The 17345-nt window shown below is 37.0% G+C and overlaps 1 protein-coding gene across 2 annotated transcripts; it reads left to right on the top strand.

The window, feature by feature from the left end:
* The first annotated feature begins 868 nt into the window (after positions 1–868).
* On the top strand, positions 869–16833 carry KIAA0408 (KIAA0408 ortholog). 2 transcript variants are annotated; one of them, XM_072965846.1, is made up of 6 exons: positions 869–1099; positions 6379–6619; positions 10552–10914; positions 11002–11081; positions 12524–13847; positions 16238–16833. In XM_072965846.1, exons 1-6 carry the CDS (start codon positions 1068–1070, stop codon positions 16409–16411), a joined length of 2214 nt encoding a protein of 737 aa, XP_072821947.1. In that variant the 5' UTR covers positions 869–1067; the 3' UTR covers positions 16412–16833. The 2 variants fall into 2 exon arrangements, with proteins under 2 accessions (XP_072821947.1, XP_072821946.1); XM_072965845.1 differs by having other exon boundaries at positions 12524–13856.
* The last annotated feature ends 512 nt before the right edge of the window (positions 16834–17345 follow it).

Below are 17345 nucleotides of genomic sequence, written 5' to 3'. Positions count from 1 at the left end.
GCTTCAGACTTGAGGATAAGACCTCACAAGTTAAACTTTTGTCGAGCTTATTTGCTGAATTAGACACAACGTTGCTCTTGATGCCTTTTTGAGCTCAGTCACACCAAACGTGAGCAGGTCTGTGTGTGTAGAAATTCACACACAACCTGGACATGTTGCTCGGGAGGCAAGGCTTCCTAGCATTTCCAGGGTAGATCGATTTGGTCATGGCTTAAGAAGCCTCTTCATGCACGTGGGATGCAGCACACCCTAACTGCAACAAGCACGTGGGCATCTCATTGGTTTTTTCTTCCTTCCCACAACAGTTATCATCCTTTCCCATGGGCTCTGATTTTCTCTAGCAGAAAGATATCACTATCACTGTAAATATAAGCAGCAAGCTGTCATAGGATCAAAAAGAGCTAGGAGGCTGGTCTTTATATATTCCATTTCTGTTTGATTTCAAGACAGACGTTTGATACATTTTCATAAATCTTTTTGAGGTTTTATATATATATCAAATTTCTGGACTTTTGTTCTACCACATCCAGACACCAACTTCCAAAGGCACCAAAAGTTGCATCCTGACACAAGCTGAAAAGGGGAAGGAGAGAGGTATGGCAGGAGGTGATTCTTTCCTGTGAAAAAGGAGTTAACTTTTCCAAATGAACGAAATCTAAACTTGGCTATTGTCATCGTGTGATCTTAACGCCAGCCCTTTTGGCAAGTTTGGAAATACTGGGCTCCCTTATAAAAGTTAAAAATGTCCTGGACCTGGAGTTGTTTACCCAGAGTGTGTGAGCTGCTCTAAAGTTACAGGGCTCTGGTTGGAAGGGGTGGCTTAAAGGCCGCCTCCGAGAAACTGACGTCACAGTGGCCTCGGCTGCGCTGTGATGCTGAGCTGAGCAGCTTTTTGATTTGTGAAAGTGGTAAAGGTTTCAAAGGGACTTGTCAGTCCTGCTCGGTTGAATGGTTGGACTTACTTTGCATTCGCATCTCCTGCAAAGAAGCAAGATTCACCACGCTGAGACTTTTCTCTTTGAGACAACCAGCTATCTTCCCTTTGCTAGACTGACCAGTGGTTGACCATGAGCATAGGATTTCTCCCCAGGGCAAAAAGGTATGTTTCTTTCTGGCAATTTGAAAGCAAGTGACTAATTGCGGCAAACTATAGAGATGCTGCTGCTGACATATTTTCAACTACGGAGACTTGAAGTGGAGGGTGATTTCAACATCTGCCTGATTCATTGTCTGTGTTTGGGCTTAAACACAGCGGGGCGGGGTGCGTAACGGATTTTACTGACTCCCAGGCAAGAGAGGGCTCAGCTGCTGTGTGTGGATTTCCTGACTCTGGACTGACAGTGCCATCCGCTCTCTGAGACGGTGTTTCTCCAATGCTGTTTCTCAGTACTTTGAATACCACTTTGCCTACCATAGGATTTCACTAAATTTATTTATTAAAATGCTGTTTTCATTAAGAGAAGGATTTTTAACTGTTGCAAAGTAGAGTTCATGACCCTTGAAATTGCTGGTATTTGAAAATTGCAGTGAAAAATGAATCAGTGTAATTGCATCCAAGATAATGGTTTGCTCACTGCATCAGTGTTTCTGCAATTTGAGTTGAAATGCTTGCTATTCATAATGGTTTAATCTGCAGTTTGGAGGGATCCTTACCTCTACATCTTCCACTGTTTAAGCTGGTTAATTTTAGATATCTGTTTACCCAGGCCGAGTGTGCCTTTCAAAGTTTTTAAAAGTAAGAGATGTAAAATCAGTGCGCCTGTGTGTTGGATGTTTTCTAGTTGGAGTATATAACTGGAGAGAAAACAAGGAAGGAGAAGATAATAAAATGAGAAGGCAAAATTGATTTCTTCAGAATTGCATATGGTAGTATCCCCTTGACCCAATTGGAACATAAGTAACATGCTGAAATAGCAAGAAAGAGAAATAAAAAATTTGATTGCACATTTTTTGCCTTGTAACAAAATCATATCATGGCTTGCTTTGGAAATAGGCATTTGCAGTGAAGAGTAGGGGAGGAATAATATCTGTTAATCAGTGGAAGTGATGCAGGTGATTCATGGTGGCCTGGAGAATCTTGGAGGCAAATGGTGCATAGCTTTGATAGGTATAGACATGGGAATTCCTAATTCCTTCAAAGTTAAGAGGGGACAAAGTATCTCCAAGGCAAAGGATTGTTCTAGGACTTGTGAGATTGACAGTACCTACTGTGTGTGGCATTCGTATTGGAATATGTAACCGCCTACAAATGAAAAATGTTTAATTATATGAAAAGTAGTATGTTTAGATAAAGGAAATCAGAGGACAAGAAACAAATACTCTGAATAAAGATCTCAGAAGAGAGAAGTTGCAACTGGGTCAACTCCCCTAAGACTCTTTCATTTGTTTGGCTGCAGTCCACTTTTCAGTGGGGCAGATGAAGGTTGAAATGGGAACCACCAAGGTGTAGTAAGAATGGAGCACCCTTCAGACGAAGAAGTGTTACCATGGCCAACTTGAGGCTAACCTGGGAAATGACAGCGATTTGCTGTGAAACTCCTAAGTTGCTCTTGAATTTTGCTTACTAGTAGGGCCGGAAGGTCAGCAGAGCTGTTTTCCTCCCATCACCTTACTTACGCAACCCACTCCCAACTCTACGACTCTGGCTTCCGGCAGTGGGAAAGGCGAAGTAGGTGAGAGTGGATTATGCAAGACTAGCTTAGAGCGGTTGAGGGGGTGAACAGAGCATGACTGAGGAATGCAGCTCACTCTACCCTTGTACATTTGCTCTAATAAATTTTTATTCTGAATGAAATTCTGGAGGAAGTAAAATGAAATGGAAAATCAGAGAGACACAGGGAGTGGGGCCGACAGCAGAAATTCTTCCTTCTCTCCCACAGAGATACCAACATCTGTGGGCGAAAAAAGTGCCGACTAGGAACAAAGAGAACTTTTGTATTTGCCTCAACAGAAAGCACTGAAATTGAGTCTTTGAATTGACTTAGCCACTGTACCCCATAACTTCTCATTATAGAACATTATGTCCCTACAAAATTGCCCTATTAGTTGGATTTTTTTTTAACATTTAAGGAGAACTATAATACAAGCAGTTTTATATAAGAGTTGGCTATCCAACTTTTTACAAACAATAAAAAAGTTTTCCTAAATATTTACCTTGCCGTGTAATCTTAAAACACTTGAAAACTACTGAGGGCAAAGGAAAATCATTAAAAACATGAGTTCACACGATTAGACTTGCTTCTGTCAATTTTCTGGTTAAATGAAAATCAAAATCATCAGTTTTATTCCAGAGAAAGATAGATAAAAATAAGGAGTGTTGCGGGTGGGGAGACAAGAAAAAAGAGGGAGGGAGACAGGGACAGAAGGAAGAAACCAAGAAACAGGCATTTATCAATCACCCATTGTGATCTAAAACAGTGTTACTCACTTTGATTAATCATTCTCTTTCTTCACATTTAATCCTCAGAAAACTCTATGGACCCCATTTTATTTTTAATAGAGAAAGCAATATATTCAGCCATATTATATCTGACATTTCTGAGAAGACATGGATACTAGGGAGGTGAAATAAACTCTCCTGCAGAAATTGGCAGAGATACTGCTCTATAGGAATTTTCTATCAAAGGCTTGTTTTTGATCCATAATCATTACACTTTCTGGCACTAGATATTGCTCCAACCCTGGAAAGGGGATTGGCCTTTTTCTGTATTAAGTGATGAGATTGACTCTTTGCAATTAAGTGTGGGATTCGATCTGCTTTGAGAACATTCCCTGGGTTCAAGTATAATCCTGTTACCAGGAACAAATCCGACTGAGGGTTTTCCTGAATGATCTTCAGATAGGTGAAAGAGAAAAGAACCTGGTGCCTTTTAACCCTGGTCTGGAAATGGTTCAAGAACAGTTAGGAATAAAAAGAAAAGTTGGAGCCATTTGCTACATAATTGTAGAAGAGACTTTCTGATGATTTGTGAACAGTTACAGTGTTTAAAAATAGGATGAAATATGGACTATCATAGCAACTCTTCCTGGTAGCTTGACATTAGTCTGTTCTCTTTCCATAACTCCCTTGATAAAATCTGCAACTGTCTCTTAATGTCTTAAACCACTCCATTCTTCCTGAGAAGTGTCAATCTTAAATACCTGCTAGTCAGCAAGGTAGTTTCAGCTCACAGTTAATTACATCTGGTTTTAAAGGAGTCTGCAGTCTCTGAAAATTAGCACTGCCTGCACTTCCTGTGAATAGTTACTTGATGAACCTAGGAGATTAACAGGAAATCGAGATCAATGACTGATTCACCAAAACAAACAAAACAGAAAATTCTTTATATTCTTTACTCTTCATTTTGTTAGGTCTTCATTGACACATTTATTTGGGGGCAACTTGCATTTGCTGTGGCAGGTGTTTGTGTTCACTGTCTCATAGGATTGGAGGGTAGCAAAAGGGACGAAGGATGACAGAGAGGATGGAAAATGAGTCAGAAAACTAGCATGGCTAAGGGCGTAAATTGAGACATGATAGCATTTTTAAGGGCTAAATCTGAAACTACTTTTTTTTTTTCTTGACTGAACTCGTCATAGTTTTGTGAGTACCAAAGAAATTGGTAAGAGTGATCAAGGAGTATCTGTGGCAGATTTTTTTGAGAGAAGAGTAGCCATATAGATCCTCATATTATCAGGGCGTTTTTGAAGGTGGAGCCCTGCATACAGATAGCAGTGACATTGTTATTCCTTATTAGTCTATTATAATTCATTAATAGGTTGCAGCTCAAAAAATATGTGTTCAGAACAGTTTATCAGTCAGATGTGCACATTCAGAAAGTCTGAAAAAAATGAAATGTCTTCAATGTTTATCTTATATTTGGGATATGAACTATGCAGCTGTCTTCTGTGATCGCAGAATGGGGCTTGCCACCTGGGTTGTGGGCTTCATTCCACAATGCCAGCACCCAGGTAGCTATCAACTTTTGAGAACTTTGCTCATAATTAACATCAGCTGCCACCTGGTAAGTTAAGGCATTTTGGTCATGGCCTAAAATGCTGAAGAGTAAGACTTCTTATAGTCCTGATTATCTTAGATGGAGAGTCAAACATTTTAAACATGTTTTCTACCCCACAAAAAAGTATCTGACTTTATTAATAAAAATCGTTTTCAGTGGAAATTTTTAAAAGCAAAAATAAGGAAAAATTTGAATTTCTGAAACCACTTTGCATTCCATATGTCATTTAATCTTTATAATAACCTGTGGATAGCCCCCATTTTAATGTTAAATAAACTAAACCTCAGAAATTTTAGATGACTTAGAGCTACCAGTCAGGTATCTTAAAGTACATCTTCAAATCCTAAATACACATATCCTAAATGCTAGAAACCTAATTCTTTCAGTCACTGATTAACATGATCAAGGATTTCCCTGAAAATGGATCAAAACATTTTCCTTAATTCTCTGTATTCAGTATTAATTCTCTGTATTCTGACGGTATACATCAGGAAAAAAAGAGCATAGATATGTTTTAACATATGGCTTCCAGGATAGTTTTTCTGCTCTTACGTTTTACTTGATGAAGTAAAATAATGAAATTTTTTTATGCTTTAGTTTAGTTTCTTGCTGATACATTAGTCCCAGATTGACTACCAATGCTGGGGTCTTATTAATACAGTACACATTTGTCATGGGCTTGAACTCAATATAAAATTGAGACTGTAGTCCAGCGCTGTCTCAAGAGTTTAAGTCACAGAGCTATATGATCTGGAACAGAAAGAGTAATTTTTTTTTCTCTTCAATGTTTATTGTAGCAGTAAATTAATATAGAAAAATTTTAAGCATAATAAGTGGAGAAGGAGAAACGAACCTGTCATTATTTACAGATAATGTTATTATGCACATAGAGAATTAAAAAAATAACCTATAAACAGCCTATTTGAATGTACCATGAAAATGCATTTGACATTCATCTTGGTGTGTATATATCTGTATCCGGAAGGAGTTATTCTGTTGCAGCAGAATATACCACAGTCGTGTAAATGTGACTATACAGTTGAATTTCATACTCCCACTCATGAAAAATTCTATCTTTAGATTAGGTGGTTAGTTAAAGGAACACTTCTGTCTCACACATGCATTTAGCCATCTTGTACACTATAATTTTGCTGTCTGGTTGCAGAAAGGGGAAGAAAAAAGTGTGGACAATACTTGTTTTTTCCACTGTGTTAGTTTTTCCTTCAGCAGATTTTTCTGTCATCTCTTCTCGTCTTTTGAGTCCAAGTTTCCTATAGTTTGTTTATGTCAGTGTCTCTTGACAAACTGATAAAATGTTTCCAGAAAGCACACAGATTTGGAACTCTCTCTTCTTATGTTTATATTAGGCTTTATTTTAAAGGCAAGTGAGACTGCTTCAAATAAAACAACTCCAAGCTTCCAAGAAACAGTTAAGAGAAGGCAGAGACGAGCAGAAACACCCCTTCGCTAACACTCACACGGTTGCCATGGACCTACATAAGCAGTGGGAGAACACAGAGACTGACTGGCACAAGGAAAAGATGGAACTACTGGACCAATTTGACAATGAAAGAAAGGAATGGGAAAGTCAATGGAAGATCATGCAGAAGAAGATAGAAGAGGTACGAGTTGATCTGTTTTGAATACATTGGAAACTTAAAACTCAGAATGAAAATTCTGTTGCTTGGCTTTTTATTGAAAACTATTTTTTCTTTTCCTTTTCCACCTAAAAGATGCATGTCTCAGTGATACTGATTAGACCCAAAATAGCATAACCTAACTCAATGGTATTGTAAAAAGACTATGGCTTATTTTATAATCTTGCATGAAAATTAGAACTTGAAATGTTGCTCTGAAATGTATTAACTTTTAATTTTCTGACTAGAGTGCCTTGGTATCAAAAGTGAGATATGTATGTTGCATAAGTTTTCAAATACTGGGCCCAGGAGGAAAACATAAGAAAAGCATAATGGTGGAATATATATTAACAAAATTATAATTGGGCATTAAAATATAGATCTTTCCTGACATGATGTATGACTAAGTCTACTAAAGGAAATTACATATTAGATAATCCAGTAGACTCAAAAAGAGTGTCATTTATCAAAAGGAAAATGGCAGTGGACGTGGTATTTACTCTGGCAAGGTGTGCCACATTTATTGTCACATTTATTAGGGAAGAGTGTGTGGAAAATGGTATACCATGACTCTGACTCTGATACAAATGGTCATATTATCCCTTCAGCCTATTGGAGCTGGAATAATTCCTTTAAGTATTTGCATTGATGTATAGTCAAGCTTATCCCAACCGAAAATTATTTATACTTACTTTGCTTTCTTATAACATTCATGCTATTGACTTATATGGTTTTGTGCACATTGCCAAGGCAGTTATTTTAACAGACTCCTTGGCCTTTATTCACAGACAAAGCTGGTGCTTTCTGTGTTTATAGTGCAAATATTTTTCTTATTAACGGACATGTAATTGGTTGTGAATAAAATACAAATTGGCATGCTTAAAGGAAAAATAAAAAAAAAGAGTAGCTATTAAACTATTCTTCTAAAATAGATCTGAGAAAGCAAGCATGTTGAGGATGACTAAAGGTGGATAGGAAAATTCACTTCTTATCCTTCTAGAGTTTGGAAAATGCCTTTTGCTTACTTTCTTAACTCCTCCACCCAGAGGCTCAGACTGGAGATGGCTAGGTCAAATCAGAATCCACAACTCCTGTCCAGAGCCTGGAGTCATAGGTCACTGGCTCACAAAGATCTGGAAGGTCCAGTTAGTAACAGTCTCAGATAATTCTAGCATCCAAGCAAAATAATTAAGAGAGGATCAGTCTAGCCAATTGTTTGAGCCACGTAGCTAAGACAGTCTGCTGTCTGGTTAAATTTGTTATTGCCAAATAATTATTCTGACAGCCCTGTAGATTCCGTCTATGGAAAATATTAGCCTTATCAATAAACAGGCATTAAACATGCTTTAAACATAGGATGACAGTCCATAAAAATACTGTCTCATTCTGCATCAAGAAGACAGGCGGACTGGAATATTTTTTCCTTATCTTGGGTAGTAGCTGTGGTGCTCCTTACGGCACGCTGCCCGCAGTTTACAGCACCACACCTGGAAATATGTTTAGATAATGTGCTTACACAGAATGCCCATGGATGATGCTCTTCAATACCTGAAAACTAGCATTGTGCCCCCCTTATCACACTAGTATATGTAGTCCTCCCTCAGTAAGCACGGAGGGTTGGTTCCAGGAGCCCCCATGGAGACCAAAATTCATGGATGTGCTCAAGTTCCTTATATAAAATGGCATGGTGTGCATTTTTTTCTACTTGCAGGTTTATACCTGTAAGAATTTATACATTCCTTCTTACGGGCTGCAAAGCTGAGAGTAGAAAAGATTGAGGACAACAGGAGGAAATTATCTTCACATGTCACAGAAAATCAAGACAATCTTTTTAGCTAAAATTAAAAATCGACAGTTGGAAAAAATATAACCTGCCACAAGCATAACAGATGATATTTGTCTCATATTTATCATTAAGTTCTGTATATTAAATCAGATACACTTATTAAGCCATAAACTAGAAAATTATAGGTTTCCAGGTACACTCACAGCTTCAGTGATTCCAAATAATGATATCATCTAGTGAAATCAGTGCTGGGTATTAAGATGCTAATGATCCTTTATTCAGCCACTATCCACAGTCATTGCATTTGCTATTGCAAAACCAAGAAGTACACACATGGATCATTTGAAACCTAGAATAATGCAGATAGAAATCCTGAATAGAGTTAATAATGCTTGGGAATTTTTTTTTTTATCACATTGCAAGCTTTCCTGTTTGTCTCTTTTGTTCGAATGATCCGATAACCACTGAAAACAGGGCAGGGTACCAAATAACACAGATTAAGGATACCAAATAAATGGTTTTCCATCAATAATATTACATTGTTTATTCATACTTCACTGAAATCCCTGAGAGAATTTAAGATGTCAAATGAAATTCTATATAAGGTAAAGTATGTCAAAACTAGAAGAAGAAGATGAAAGGAAGACAAGAGGGAGGCTCATATGTGAAATGCATGCAGCAAGTCTGTCTTTCTAGTAACTAACAAAAAATGATCAGATGCATCTTTCTCAGTATTCAGAAAACAAAAGCAAACCTATTTCCCCAAAATAGCACTTTCTTCCCTGACTTTGCAACTAAAGCAATTTTGTTTTCATCTATGGCTCCTCAAATAGAGGACGATGCCACCAACAGTATCCTTGGATTTAGCATGGTACTTTTGAGGGCTGTCTCTTATAATGTCCCTCAAGGTCAGCCAAAATTATAATACCTACAACAGTTCAGTACAGATAATTTTACAGGAGCCAAACAGTGGATTCATAGCTGCAATTTGATGCTATTCTGACTTCATCCAATGACAGATTTATAAGTATCTAGGGAAATAAATGCATATCCGTTAGGCATTAACTATTTATAGTGTTTCCCTCATCTGAGACTTGGGTAAATACTGAGCAGCAATAAATCTGTTCTCATATTCCTTGAATAATAGATGTAGTGCAGATATCAGTTGTGGCTGTAAAATGTAGAGTCATTTGCTTTAGTGGTTATCCGACAGTCGCTGGAATTTGGCAAGCGTTCCCAGAACTCTGGCCTGAAGAAAAAGCCACTTACTTTCACTATTCAGGGATGAGCTAAGTACTTGCAAGTTAAATTAAGTTCTCAAAGAAATAATTTGGGGCGCACTTCAACATAGACTAACAGATGATCAAAGACTATTAGATGATACTGTATTATATAGGACAGGGTCACATTTGTTTAAATCAGCACAAGAAACTTTATGTTGTTGTTAACGGAGGTACTGGGGATTGAACCCAGGACCTTGTGCGCGCTCAACATGAGCTCTACCACTAAGCTATACCTCCCCTACCACCAAGAAATTTCTTTTGAATGTGTATAGCTTTGGCATTAAAAAACATCTCAGTAATACCTGGCCCTCACCAACATAGCTTCCAAAGGAAGTATCTTTTGGTTGCAAAATGTGTACTGAGGGAACGGAATGAGCTGAATCACTTTGTGAGATGGTCAACTATTTGGACAGTTAAGTGTTAGCACACAAGTAGGATCATATATTGTAAAAGTAGAACCGTAATATTAAACTCTTACTTCTCTCTGCAAGCAGTGCGAGAGCATTGCCAGTAGTTGATTCTGGTCATTGCAGTTTTGTTTACAGTGCTTCTGTGTCATGACATCCATATAGAAGTACAGGTTTATTTTATTTTTGAATGAGTTGATTTCTACTCAGAAAGATAGAAATTACCATCCATGCTTTGGCCTACTAAAGTAATCTCTATAGTTTATCACATTGTTGTTCTGGCTAATCTAGATTTTAGAAGCACGATTTAGCAGCATAAACATTAATACTCTGGGGTAGTAGACAGCAATATGGCATAAAGAACGCAAAACAATGTACTTAGTGTCAAAAGTACTGACAAAGTGGATTAGGGAGACATTTTTATCTTTGTTTTCCTTCCAGCTCTGCCACGAAGTAAAACTTCGGAGGAAAGTCAACATGCGTGAACGTGCTAAGATCATTGATCTTGGTTGTGATAAGGCCATTCAAGATAAAATGGTGGAATCTTCTCCAAATTACCCCAATTCAGGACAATGTGAATTTACAGGGTTGAATCATAGGGATGATCTGGGAAAAAAAGATAACACAGAGCAAAACTTATTTCATGAAAGAAATCAAATGTGTAAGGAGCAAAAAGCAACCAAAAAATCCAAAGTAGAGTTCATGGATTCTTTGACCACAGATAAACAAAGGGAGGGTGAGGCCTGGCCTGACCTGAGGACTTCTGGGGGAGACAGTGGGAGCTGCTCCAGCGCCCTCAACACGGTAAGTAGGAGGGGTTGGCCTGGGACTGCTTCTAAAGAAACATTTACATTTCAAAAGGCTAACATGCTATTGCTTATATGTATAAAGGCTCTTGAAGAACTTGCCAAAGTTAGTGAAGAATTATGCAGCTTTCAAGAGGAAATTCGAAAGCGGTCTAACCACAGAAGGTAGGCTGGTACATCTCTGATGATTTTATGTTGGAAAATAAAAAAAAAGAATATTGTTTTCAGTTAATGAACCCAAATTGCCTCTGGCATCTCATTCACACTTTCTTAGGGAGAATTAGTAATGTGATTAAAAGCTGTCATCTTAGATAGGAGATAAAAATGTAAATTGAATATTTCTCTGTTCACTAATTCTTAAAGCAGATCTTCTAACTCTGTAATTTGACTCTGAGGCACACTTTACTCTTTTGGTGTTTAGTTAAGCTGTGCCCACCAAAATAAATTAGCAAGTATCCTGTAATGTAGTTTTTGTTTTGGGTTTTTTCATGTTGAGTATTTGGCCAGTGGAAGAGTATACTGGGTTAATCTAGTTAAATACATCTTTAAACTATGTCAGATTTAACAGTGTGGTGTTTTAATTATATAGTGATGTTCCACTGAAATATTTTGAGTCATTTATTTCTCATTCTCTTTATTGCCTACTGTTCTCTGTTAATGAGCATTTGTCTGCCCTTTATTGTAAGTGATCTCATAAGTTGAAGGGATATAAGTATGATTTATATTTATCAATATGATTAACTTTAATTTATGAATCCACATTATTGCTATATTTAGGTTTTTATTTTGATAACTCAGAAAATTATTACTTGTCCATTTTCTTCTATAAACCACATCACATATAAAGTTTTCACTGTCACTTCATGGTCTTTAGAAAAAAGCTCAAAATCCTTAATATGTAATTGAAAGTCATTACAAGTTAACCTAATGCACCTGTCTTACTTTCCATCATCCTTCCCATTCTTGCTTTATGTTCCATTCACAGCAAAGTACTCACTGTCCTCTGAATAGCCTTACTATTGTTTCTGAAGCCCCCTTTGCTTATATGCCCTTTACCCATCAACAAAATTGTCACTTTTCTTTCATGTCCAAATAACACCTTCCGTTTGGTATTGCTCATGTCTCTTTGCACTTTGATTCAGATTTCCATCCTACTACTTAGAATGTTATTTCAGATTCAAGGAGAGGAACTTGGGCTCAGAAGACATAATGAATAGGGATTCAGTAGGCAAAGAGGATATAAGGAAATGGCAAGAGAAAAACCTACAGAAATGGGAACCCCAGTAGCAGACACCCCAGAGACCACACACAGTCTAGTCTGAGTGTAGGCGAAGTTTCAGGTAATAGAAAACATGAGAGACGCAGTTGAAAAGATATTTTGGGTCAGACTATGTATGTTGAGTCTCGAATACAACATTGGGAGGTAGGCCTTATTTTACTGTAAAAGGAACTTGAAGTTTTGGACTAAGGGATTTATAAAAAAATAATGTTTGAGGAAGTTGTGACTCCTTTTCCTGTAACAGAATCCGTTGCTTCAGTCTCAGTGTCTTTAAGGGCTTGTCATAAGTAAAGTTATCACTAATATACCATGTTTTATAACTGTTTAGGATGAAGTCAGATTCTTTTCTCCAGGAAATGCCAAATGTAATTAACATGCCTCATGGAGATCACATGATCAACAATGGGCAGTGCCTTCCTTCAACCAATTTAGAAAAAGAAAAACAGAAAAATACAAAGAATCTGTGCTGTACCAAAGTTTTCCTAAACAATTCTAAGAACAAAAGTGGAACCGATGCAATTGATCTGCAAAGAAATGAAACTCCACCAGTTCCTCCTCCAAGAAGCACATCTCGAAATTTTCCCAGCTCCTATTCTGAGCAAGCCCATGGAAGTCTGAAGGGAAGTTTAGACCATAGCAGCAGGGTGGCCCAAGAAGGTCAAGGTGAACTGAACTGCAGTCCTCATTTCCTGTGGCCGCATGATGCAATGCCTACACTGTGTCTAAATGAAGGGAAGACTTTGAAAGATGGTATCATATTTTCTTCTTTGGCACCAGAAACCAAAATAGATAACAAGCCTTCATGTAATGAGAATGTTGGACTTAGCATGTGGTCATCTGACATTGGGACAGGTGCAAAAAATAGCCCCTCTACACTCTGGTCTCAGAAAACCTGCTCTATTCCCAATAAACCAAAATATGAAAAGGCGATCCCAGATCAGCCTGCTAAATCTCATCCTGGTCTTCATGTAGGCAATGACTACTGTTCCTCAGTGACACAGAGCACTGGCCCACTGAGAAGTTTCGGTTGTGGCTTTGAAAAGACTACTAGAAATGAAAAGCTGGCAGAAAAGACTGATGAATTTAACAGGATCGTATTTAGAACAGATAGAAATTGTCATGCAGTTCAGCAAAATCAAAGCTTCTCAGGATCATCTGAAGATCTTCAGCCCTGTGATACCTTAATTACTTGTGCAGGTAATGCTTCAGAAAGTGACACTGTTTCTGACATTCTGAAAACTAGCGCCCACGTGCCTGTGCCCAAGGAAACTGTGCCTGATAATTCCACTAAAAAATCCACAACAGGCCTCTTCAAACAAACACAGGAGCATGTAAGCCCGCGCAGTTACCGGAATATGTTCCAGGAGCATGACTGGAGACCAAGTAATTTGTCTGGCCGACCAAGATCGGCTGATCCCAGGTCAAATTATGGTGTGGTGGAAAAACTGCTGAAAACCTACGAAACGTCAGCAGGGTCTGTATTGCAAAATTCTAAATGCTTCCAGGATAATTGGACCAAATGTAATTCTGATGTCACTGGTGGAGCCACATTAAATCAGCCTTTAGAAAAGCTCCAGATAGAACAAGAGCTTCAGCAAAAGACAGCTATGTGTGGGGCACAGCAGGTGAAGCAAGGAGTAGATCGGAAAAAGGTAATAGAGGTGAGAAAGCAATTTAACATATTTTGGTAGAACTGAATCCGTATTCAGCAGTGGCCCCGAATTCAGTCAGTTGCCCATTCATATAAATAGAACATAGGCACACATTTTAACATCTTCTTAGTTCCTTGGCTCTTTGTTTGTGAACAAATAGAAACCTTAGGATTATAGCACAATATGAACTTTTAAACGTATAATTTTTGTTGTTTTTTGTTTGTTTGTTTTATTGAAGTATAGTCAGTTTACAGTGTTGTGTCAATTTCTGGTGTACAGCGTAATGTTTCAGTCATACATATATATACATATATTCCTTTTCATATTCTTTTTCGTTATAGGTTTAAAGTATAGTTTTTAAGTCTGAGAATAGCACATTATAATTTTTAAAAAAATTCTGAAATGGCACAAGGTAATATAATTAGGCTTAAGAACCTCAAAAAGATCAAATATTTGTTGTGAGCTTCCTTTGTGAAAAAAATATTCTGAATGTGCATTTGTTAATCTGTAGAATTTTATCCTATTGAAGTGTTTATATTTCTTAAAGTACATGGGAAATGTTTTAAAAATAACTTGCTCTTTTTAGTTATTTGCTATGATTAGGTCTGTCATTCCCAGAATTTGATTCGTGCTCTTCCTCATGGGATCAGTCACATGAATATGAGTATGGATTTAAAAAACATCATTTAAAATAGTGCCTTATGAAGTTCTCTTATTGTGGAGCTAAAAGGCAGTACATGGAAATATAAAAATGATGTTGTAGTGTAAAAAAGTTTAAGGTCATTATTATTTGTATAAGTTCTTTGCATGGAAATTGCCGTTCCCCCCGCCACTGAAAATGGGGATTTAAGTAAACTGTTAATCCTGCAAAAGAGTATAATCTTTGCTAATTAGAGGAGAAAAATTGGTTGAAAAGATTGGTATTTACAGTGAAGAATTATCCATTAGTCCCTTTTATGCATAATATACAAAAATTTACAGGGTGCTGTATTGTTATAATTAGCCAGTGCTAGTTTTACACAGCACATGTGTATGCAGCATAGTTTTAGATTATGCAGCTTGCCTCCTTCTTGTGTAAAAACAAAAAAAAATTGTATCATTCTTTCAAATCTTACAAAAATATCAGTTTACATCCGTTTTATCAGAAACTTTGCCTGTTTGCCCAAGGTACAAACAATTATCCTGTTTTTGTATTTCATTTTTCAGTTGATCCCCAAAATACCTGTATGATCCTGTGGTTTCAGATGGGAAATGGAAGCATATATACAATAAACAGCCAAAATTCTCATTAACTAACAAATGTTACTAAATAGTTACCATTTTTGCATTGATCATGGGTTTGGGAGGGGTCCTCTACTGTAGATCCTCAGGAGTTCTCCATTCCCCCTCCCCGGGGACAAGTGTGAAAAAATAAGACTCCAAGGAGAGAAAAAGTAGATGCAGGTTATGGTCATAGAAATAAAAGACAAAAAACAAAACAAAACAAAACAAAAAAAACAGTTAAAAAAAAGAAAGACCATTCTTACTGCCCAGCTCAAGTCAAAGACCACAGGCTTTGTTAAGAAGGTTGATAAGAACCAAAGGTGTAAAATGTGTCATGAAAGCTTTTTAATTGCTTTTTAATGGCAATGGCTTTTCTTCCATTAAAATAAAAAGGAAGCAAAACAGGAAGAAAGGAAAGAAAGAGAAGGGAAGAGAAGGAAATTGTTTTCAGTCATCAGACGATACCCAATATAGATCACAATTCTTCATTAGCAATTAAAATGAAGTTATATTTAAAAGTATTTTAAAGATTTCTTTAAAATAGGCCATGGCTCCTGGAAAAAAAAAAAGTATTTTAATGGTAATTTTGAAACTTGAGAAATAGTAACAGTGGTTCTTAAGGGGGAAAAAAAAGATAACATCAGGCAAATCATTTGGTGGTTTGTGTGCCTTTTGTTTAGGACCTCTAGAAGTGTCAGTAACTTTATATAAAATAACTGGACGTAAATGAATTCTTCTTTAAATTACTGTCTTTTTGTTTTTAAACAGCACTAAAATATCCTAACACCTAACACTAAGAAAAATCTTTAGTTTCGTCATATCAAAACTATCCTACATGAACTTTTGGATCCTGAACTCGTAGTTCTAAAAAGAAAGCAGTCGTATCAAAACTCGTCAATGTGAAGAGATCTACAATATTATCAAATGCTATTTTCATATTAAAAGTGAATTGCTTTGATTAAAACACTCAAGACCACAAACGCCAGACAAATACCTTCTTTCATTTTCAATGCTTTTTCTTGCTCATAGATATGGTAATACATTCATCCCACAGTCGGTGTCCACAATTTATTAAGCCCATTGTTGGTGCCTGAATCGTGAGATGAATGTTTTCATTTGTGTCACAGGAATCCCTGGCAGTGAAATCCTCACATGGAAAAGGATTTTCCCGACCTGCTAGACCAGCAAATCGCCGTCTCCCATCCCGATGGGCATCCAGATCTCCATCCGCTCCCCCTGCCTTGCGGAGAACTGCCCAGAGCATCACCATCTCTCTGCGATCTGAGGCATCGGTGGTCTGAGTCTCTGGCCTGGATTGCGAGACTACAAAAGTCCCAATTGCCAAACAGAGTATTCCGAGAGTTTACAACCAATCCTGTCTCTTCTGTATCTTTCAAGATTATTGGGACAAACAATTTAAATCTTAACTTCCCATCAGTCTTCAGTGTTTTTAATCTATGGAATAATTATCTTCCTGTATTTTGATTTCTTAGATCAGAATTTTTTAATGTCATCCTCATTAATTTGCCAATATGATTTAAGTTGAAACAATGTACTATATTGTATATTCTAACTTTCTTGCAAGTGGCAGAAAGCAAGGTTATGTGCATGGCCATGTGTTTGTAGGTGCATGTGTTGATATAGGAAATATCTTAGTATGTATTTAGATAAGAAAAACTTATGTGCTAGTGTTGACTTTGAAATTATAACATGTATACCTATATATTCTTTGTGTTTATTTAAAATTTTTAAAAATACACGGTATTATTTATATTTTGTATACCTTTTAATAGGTATCCACTTAAGGCTTTTGAGGTACTTATGTTAACTAACCACTTCCTTGGCTTCAACCACATTGAAAAATAGTTCTACGTGTATCTAACATTGGTAGCTTTCTATATAAAATTCATAGTTACTTAACCCATATAGGGATAGACTAATACCATTCATCTTCTTGTTTATCTCTTTTAAATAAGTAAAATTGTCACAGGTTTAACCGATCAGCCTTCTAAAGCAAACACAAAATGTTCACAAAAGCATTTATATATCATTCGGCAGTCTATTCTGACATTTAACTGTGTACTTAATCTTCAGAGCCGGTATCCTAAGACTGCCTTGTAAATGACATGACTAAACAATGAATTTATTCAGGCAACTTCAGTAACAAGCATTCCTTACACGGGATATGAAAAGAACTTCAATTATGCTGAATTCTACTTTTTGTTAAAACTATAG

Source organism: Vicugna pacos, chromosome 8 (genome assembly GCF_048564905.1).
Source record: "Vicugna pacos chromosome 8, VicPac4, whole genome shotgun sequence".
NCBI classification, from domain to species: Eukaryota; Metazoa; Chordata; class Mammalia; order Artiodactyla; family Camelidae; genus Vicugna; species Vicugna pacos.
Note: the sequence above shows the minus strand (reverse complement) of the source record. Positions and strands in the feature narration are given on the sequence as shown.